The sequence below is a fragment of the Phalaenopsis equestris genome, unplaced genomic scaffold (assembly GCF_001263595.1).
Source record: "Phalaenopsis equestris unplaced genomic scaffold, ASM126359v1 Scaffold000002, whole genome shotgun sequence".
Classification (NCBI taxonomy): domain Eukaryota; kingdom Viridiplantae; phylum Streptophyta; class Magnoliopsida; order Asparagales; family Orchidaceae; genus Phalaenopsis; species Phalaenopsis equestris.
In genome coordinates, this window is record NW_018164444.1 from 48,478,525 (window position 1) to 48,486,261 (window position 7,737).

Below are 7,737 nucleotides of genomic sequence, written 5' to 3' on the forward strand. Positions count from 1 at the left end.
CCTCAAGTCTTGTGTTTATCCCTCGGGATAGATACAGGAATTGAGGTAGAGCGCTCTTTTATTTAAACTGTGAAAAATATGAGGTCAGTTTGATTTCATATTTTTCTAAAATTATATATATATATATATACGTAAATTAAAAAGTCCTTCCGAAGCGGGTGACGGGATTTCGATTCCGGCGACCGACAGCTTCTTACGGGCGACCCCCAAACATTAACTTTTTCCCCTTTTAAGCGCCGACAACTCCCTATGGAGCACCTAATATTTTTTTTTTTTCAATTATCCAAACTTTTGCATCTAAATCAATTTTTATAACAAAAAATCTTAATATTATATCTTTCTTGCATATCATTATTTTGTCACTAATTATTTTTATTTATAAGATAGTTTCCTTTTGATTCTCCAAGCACATATTTTGCAATTTGCTTAATAGTACTTGTTATTTTATCCCACATAATATTAACTTCTTCGTAAGCATCTCAAATTTTAAATCTTAAAGTTTATTCGTAAAAATAATTTTATTTATCTTTTAAGTGCATCATCTAATTTTATGATAATATTTCATTGCATTTTTCATCTTCCAACCCATAATCTTAAAATCAAAAAATAAATACTCAATGTTGGGTACTTAAACCATTCGTCTTAATTTTTTTTTTTTACCAATAAAAAAATTTAATGGAATGGTTGATAAAATGAAAAAAAACTTATGTTATACTTGCAATGAATATTACCATCAAAACCATGTTTTTAAAGTAAGTGTTGATTTTGATAAATATAGAAGAAGATGATTCTTAATATGATAATTTGCACCCTATTGTTCTACCAGGTTGACTCTTATTATATCTAAAATATATTATCATACTTTTATTAGTTATCATGCAATAACGTGCAGTAGGTCAATATTCACCAACAAATATTCATCTTATGGGATTGTTGTATGGCACTTCCAACAATTTTTTGTTGAAAAAAGTGTGTACTCATAATTTCAACCAAGAACGACTTTCAAACCTATTTGGCTTGCCAGTCACTTAAATTACACAATTTATAGTTATGAACAACGATGACTATTTGTTAAATTTTTTATTGAAAATCAGCTACAGAAGCAAGTGTGGTGTGGCTCAGTCCCTATGAATGCTTGTCATATTCTGTTGAGGAGGTCATGACTGTTCGGCCACAAGACCCAGCACGACAGCTTCAAGAAGACTTATTCATTTAAAAAGGATTAGAGACGCATCATGCTTTTACCAGTCAAGGATGTGAGAGGCATAGACATCATAAAAGAGATGGTAGTCCTGAGAGCCACCTTCATGCAATCGATTCGAGATGCTCTAGTGGCAATGGCGTTGGTCCTACTAGAGGGAACTGAGGAAGATGTTGAGATAATAACACCTATACAGCTGCTGATGTGCGACTTCCATGACATGATGATCGATAATCTTCCAGAGGGTTTGTCATCACTGAAGGACATTCAACACGCCATAGCTCTCATATCCGCATACATACAGATTGAGGCCAGTAGAGTACGAGGAGTTGCAAAGACAAGTACAGGATCTCATTGTCAAAGATTTGGTCAGAGAGAGTACTAGTCCGTGTGTTGTCCCCGCTCTGAAGGTACCCAAGAAAGATAGATTATAGAAGATGTGCATTGACATTCAGGTAATCAACAAGATTATTATCAAATACTAATTCCTCATACCTCACCTGGACGACCTATTGGATCAGTTCCACAGAGTCATTGTCTTTTTCAAGATTATGCAGCGGGTGCCACCAGATCTGGATGAGGCCAGAGGACGAGTGGAAAACCGCTTTCAAGTCCCAGGATGGATTATACGAGTGGTCAGTCATGTCTTTCGGATTGTCTAATGCACCTAGCACATTTATAAGGTTAATAAATCAGGTGTTCTAGGCCCATATAGGGAAGTTTGTAGTGTTATACTTCGATGATATTCTGATATACAGCAAATTCAAGGACAAGCACTTGTAACACCTGAAGACAGTCTCAGAGGTTTTGCGTTCAGGAAAAGCTATACACTCATCCAAACAAGTGCCACTTCCTGATAGTGCAGGTTGTATCCATTCATCTTTTTTTTAACTGTATTCTTCCCAACTTATTTCCATTTTCACTTCTTGCCTTCTTTTTTTTTTCTTTTTTCTTTTCACAGATAGGCTTCACCCTACTATGTTTTTAGGTGCTATGAAATTAAGAGAGGCTTCATCCTATCACGACATCAGGTGCTATAAAACTAATCATTTTATGTTATATTTTATTCTTAGTACTGTCCACTTTATTGACAGTTGATATTTGTTGTTTGTTTGTTGCTACATTTGTTCATGTTTATTAATGAAAGTTACTAGATTTAATCCTTTCTCTTTGTATCTCGGTTGGTCTTCAATGCTAAATACTTAAAAATTAAAGGGTTTAATGCTGTTATTCTAATGCATTCACTCTTTTTTTCTAATTTCTCTCACCTTCCTTCCTTTTCTTAATGAAATTGTTATTTTGTCTTATTTTTTGAATTTAACTTATTAATATGTTTTCATTATTTAAAAAACAATTTAAAAAGATTTTACAGCCATGGAGTTTACGCTCCTCTTTGTTGACAGGTGAACACTTCACTAATGCTTTACACTTCTACAATATTGAAGTGAATACAATCTTCTAAACTATAAGATGAATGATGCTACCACCTTTTATTTTCTCTCTCTCTTTCATTCCAATTGAAGCTTGTTTAGACATTCGAAGTAATGGTTGTACTTTATCACCCTTCATTAAAGAAAAGTTTATTTAGACCATTCCAAGTAATTCAAAATGATTCAATTTAACAAATATATAATTTATATTTTACGTGTTCGAGCAAAAAGGGATTTATTTTGCCACCATTAAATATAACTATTTAATTATCTATTCCCTTAAATCTTAAAGCTTAAATCTTAAATCTCGAAATAACTGCAAGACATTTTATTAAGATGGGCCAAATTTAACATCTATCTTGACAAATAATTTTCAGGAATTATAGTATGTACTAAATCCTACTCATAGCCAAAAAGCACCTAAGGTGTAGAAACAAGCACCAATAAATAAGGTAAAAGAATAACAAAATATATATATCAACTCACCGCACTAGAATCTTGTCCAACAACCAAAATAACAAGGCCAGGCTTAAACTCTTGAATAGCTGGAACAACTAACTCATTCATTGCATACACATAACCCTCATCACCTGTTCCATTGGGTAAAGGTATGTTCAAGTTGTAACCAAACCCATCGCCTTCACCAGCCTCATCAATGTCTCCACTTTGAGGATGTGAAGGCCCCCAAGAACCATGATTCATATGAAGCGAAATTGTAAGAACCTTATTCGAGTGGTAGAAACCTTCCGCCGTGCCATTGCCATAATGGACATCAATGTCAATTACTGCAACCTTTGGGCAGCCAGATTGAAGAGCAAGTTGAACAGCAAGACCAGCATTGTTCAGGAAACAATAGCCATCAGCTCTAGTAGGCTGCGCATGATGACCAGGTGGCCGCACTAATGCATAAGCCAGTTTCCCATGCCCATCGAGCACATATTTCATTGCTTCTAAAGTGCTCCCAGCAGCAAGAAGACAAGCATCCCATGAACCACGATTCAGAAAAGTACCAGCACAAAGATCTTTTCCCCCTTCCTTGTCAGCCTGGACTAGTTCACCTATGTATTCTAGGATAGAAAGAATGCAACAAAATAGAAGTTCTTCATAAGCGACCAATAATTGAAGAGAATCTTTGCAAGCACAACAATAGAAACCTAAGAGATGCAAAGTTTTTTCACAAATGATTTTTTCCATTGTAAATGCGTATTCATACATATGCAACTTAGCAGTAGGTAACTCTATATGATCAAATCTAGTGCAATTCAGTAGATAGCATGCAAAGTTCAACAAATCTTAGGAAAATTTGGTATTTGTTAAATTACAATATAGGCTATAATGTAATAGATTTACAGGAAATAATTTCACATATAACATTCGGTTATGGTATGGGTTCTCTAGAGATTCATAATCTGCCAGAAGATGCCAGCACGTATGCATGTGGTCTCAAACGTTACCATTTGGATTTCATCACAATTTCACAAACCATACTAGCCACATCTCTTCATATTTAAGAGATACATCTATTATTTAAAATATAAGACACGGACACGCATCAAACATGCCATTATAATAAAAAATGATATTAAAATATATATATATTAAAATAAATAAATTATTAAGAATAATACAAAAAAGAAAATAAAAATTCTAATAGCAATAGAGGTCCACAATGAGAAATATCAACCTAGGCGAGCCATTGACAAACAACTCGAGTTTGTTTGCAAGAAAAGAAATCAGATGAATAAATCGAACATGTAAATGAGAAAGCTCCATTACCATTGGAAATGAACAACAACTACCTATTGCTCACACCGCGTCGAGCCTTTTAACAACATCTACTCATAGGTTTCACTAACTAATCTTCATTTTGTCTCAAACCATGTCTTCAATCTTATTTCAGTCTACAAACTCACTATTCGTAATTGTTGTACCAACACATTCAATGCTAATGGGTATGTTATGAGTGGAGACTGATTTGGAGAGCAGCTTAGAGGGGCAAATCACTCGGTGCATGTGTTGGGCTATGAGTGCATAAGCGCCCAATTGAGTGCAAACAGCAGAGAAGCTGGTGCATATGCGTCAGCCTTTGGGAGCATATGTGTCAGCCTTTGGGAGCATATGCGCCCACTTACCCTTATGAGTTTCTTTATTCCCAAAAGATCAGCGCTTATGTGCTAGCCTTTGGGCGCATATGCCCCCACTTACCCTTATGCGCTACTTTATTCCTGAGAGGCTAGCGCTTTTATGCGCCCAACATAAGGCATCAATCCAGTAAGCAAGACGCTAAGGCACCAAGTCCAGGCGCTTATGCGCCCGAAGCAATTTATACACAGGATTTGGTTTTTAATCATCAAACAGCATATCAACAGTTCATGTGTGAGGTTTCTTCGACACGTTTCTTGTGAAGGAAAGGAGTATCGAAGAGGAGGATTTATGATATCTCGGCGTGCATTTTTCCTGTCTTATCGAAGAAGAAAGACTTTGGAGCGAGGTATTGTAAGCTTCCTCGTGTGTAGAGAGGAAATTTGATTGTGTTCTCTGTAAACTCAAGGAAATTCATAGTGAAATTTTATGATGGCGTAACTTTGTATTTTTTTCCCATTCTCGAGTTTTTCCATGTAAAATTCCTGTGTTCTTTTCCAATTTATTTTGATTGTGCTTTCTATTTAGTTCTTTATTCCAGTTTTCTCGAATTTGTGTGATCCTATTATTCCGCAGTATGGTTTAGCTTTTAATTGATCATAAGCCCTGGTAAAGTTGAGAATTGTCATAAAATTTCCTATCAGGGTAGTCTATCAAGGATGTACATACCAACCTAACTTTACTCGAAGTACATTATGTGTATGGACTCTATCCAATCCATTACTTCCTCGCTCCTACAACTCAACCAAGATTGTTTGCTCTTATCACCATTCAACAATTCCAAGCTCATGGCATCATCATCTTGGGCATCTATAACTCAAGATTCAATCCTCTTTAGCAAGACACATTCCATCATTATGTTCCTCATCCAAAAATATACAATGCACTTCATGTCATCCAGCTAAAAGTCATAAGCTCTCATTTATCCTCTCTACCTCACATGAATCTTATCCACTGGAAATTATACATTCAGATGTATGGGGACCTTCCGCAAGCTTGTCCACACAGTCTTATAAATATTATGTTGTGTTTGTTGATGATTTCTCTTTTATCCTCTGTTTACTTCTTTGCAATAAAAATGAAACAGCTCATAAGTTGGTTGAATTCAAAAATCTATTGGAAAAATAATTCAACACCCAAATTAAAACATTATGTACTAATGGAGGCGGGGAATACCAAAAAACAGCTTTCACTAACCCTTTCAAACAGTGGAACATCTATCACCAATACGCTGCCCGTACACCCTAAAGAAAATGGCATTTATGAAAGAAAACATTGTCATCTCATTGAGGCAGTTTTCACCCTTTGAATAAAGCCTCGATACCTCTACATTTGTGGGCAGGCACTCCTAACTAAATGCTAATTAAGCACCCATCAATCTCAAGTCTTCTTATAAAATCTTACATCATCGACCACCTACATACAATCATCGCAAAGCCTATGGTTGTCAATGTTTCCCTTGGCTAAGGCCTAACACCAAAAATAAAATTTTCTCTCTCGAAAAGCTATGTTTTCATCAGGTACTTATCCTCTCAAAAAGGATGCAAGTGCCTTGATCCTCAAACAAATAGAGTTTATACTTCCAACCATGCACTCTTAAATAAGTTGTTTTTTCTTACCAAATACCATCTAAATCAATTACTCCCAGCACCCTTCTCCCTCCAAATCTCCTCCCACTTCTCTTAATTCCTACCTCCACTTCAACACCCAACTCAAGGGCCTACCCATCCAAATCACCACTACCACCAACTAACACCCCAAATAGTCGGCAATGTCATAGACACTAAAATATCATATCATATAGTCAACCTTTATTTCACTAAATAAGCCGTTTATTTTCAAATACTTCCTCCATTGTTTTAACATTCAGTTTATCTCAGTAGATTTCTAATGAATTCGAATTATTTCATATGTGAAAAACATATATCAAGAAATCTCCTTTTGAATATCTTTTAGAATACTTAATATCACTATATATTCATTTAACAATTCAAATATATTTTGACACATCTTTATTCTTTGATAGGCTCTTATTTCTCTATTTTTAATGTAAATAATTCAGAATCGCATGGTATGCATGCAAATTTCCCTCTTTTTTTTATTAATAGAACATTAAGAAAAAATTCAAAGCAAATTTTAAGTTTTTCACATTCAGTACACACCCCGAGCTATTGGGGTGAATTTGACAACTCTTAGATAGAAATTAGAATTTGATATCTCACTTAAAAAAGTAGAAGGTTTAGAAAAGTTACCAGAGGTGTGGAAAGAGAGAAGCTCAGAAATCCGAGCAGGTCTTCCGGTATGCCAGGAGATGTATTGAGAGATTGGACCCTTGCGGAGGATGGAGACCATGTTCTTCACTCGGCTGGCGTTCTCCGGGTGTTTCTCCAACACTTCGAGGAAACCAGGATCGTGGCCTGTGTCGAAGACTCCAATGCCGGCGTCATGGCTAAGCATGCCGTCGTGCCAGAAAACGTGTAAGAGCTGGCGAGGAATGGTAGATGGAGGAGCATACATGGTTTAATGGAGGCAAGGAATCGAAGATTCAGCTCGAACAGCACGAAAATGGAACTTGTATGCGTGGGTTTTGTTAGGGTTCCTCCAGCGAGTTCACTGATATGTTAGAAATCGGTCAAAAAAAGCTTCTGAGTTCACCCTTCGCTTTTTATTGAATCGGCAAACACCAATAAGTTTTTTGAGCTTAATTTATGAATGAGGAGGAGGCAATAAAATTTTATGAGCTCCTATTAGACTCAATTTGGGTTAAGTTAATTAAATAATATTAATAAAATATTTATATAATATAAGTTTATATTATATTTTAAAATTTTAAATTTAATTAATTATTAAATAATTTTGAGCTAGGATTACAAATAAAAAAATAAGTTTTTGAATTAGACATGTAATTAAATAAAAATATGATGACACCCCGGCATGTGCTCTTTAAAATGAAAAAATGTACAT

The 7,737-nt window shown here is 35.3% G+C and overlaps 1 protein-coding gene across 4 annotated transcripts in view; it reads right to left on the reverse strand.

Moving 5' to 3' along the window:
* The window catches only part of LOC110029383 (histone deacetylase 8), a 32,740-nt gene extending 25,281 nt beyond the window's left edge, over window positions 1–7,459 (reverse strand). For all 4 annotated transcript variants that reach the window (XM_020731663.1, XM_020731672.1, XM_020731677.1 and 1 more), the window contains exons 1-2: window positions 7,026–7,459; window positions 3,118–3,698 (exon numbers count right to left, since the gene is read on the reverse strand). In XM_020731663.1, the coding sequence (XP_020587322.1) occupies window positions 3,118–3,698; window positions 7,026–7,290 (846 nt within the window). In that variant the 5' untranslated portion in view covers window positions 7,291–7,459. The remainder of the gene's footprint in view (window positions 1–3,117; window positions 3,699–7,025) is intronic.
* Between the last annotated feature and the right edge of the window lie 278 nt (window positions 7,460–7,737).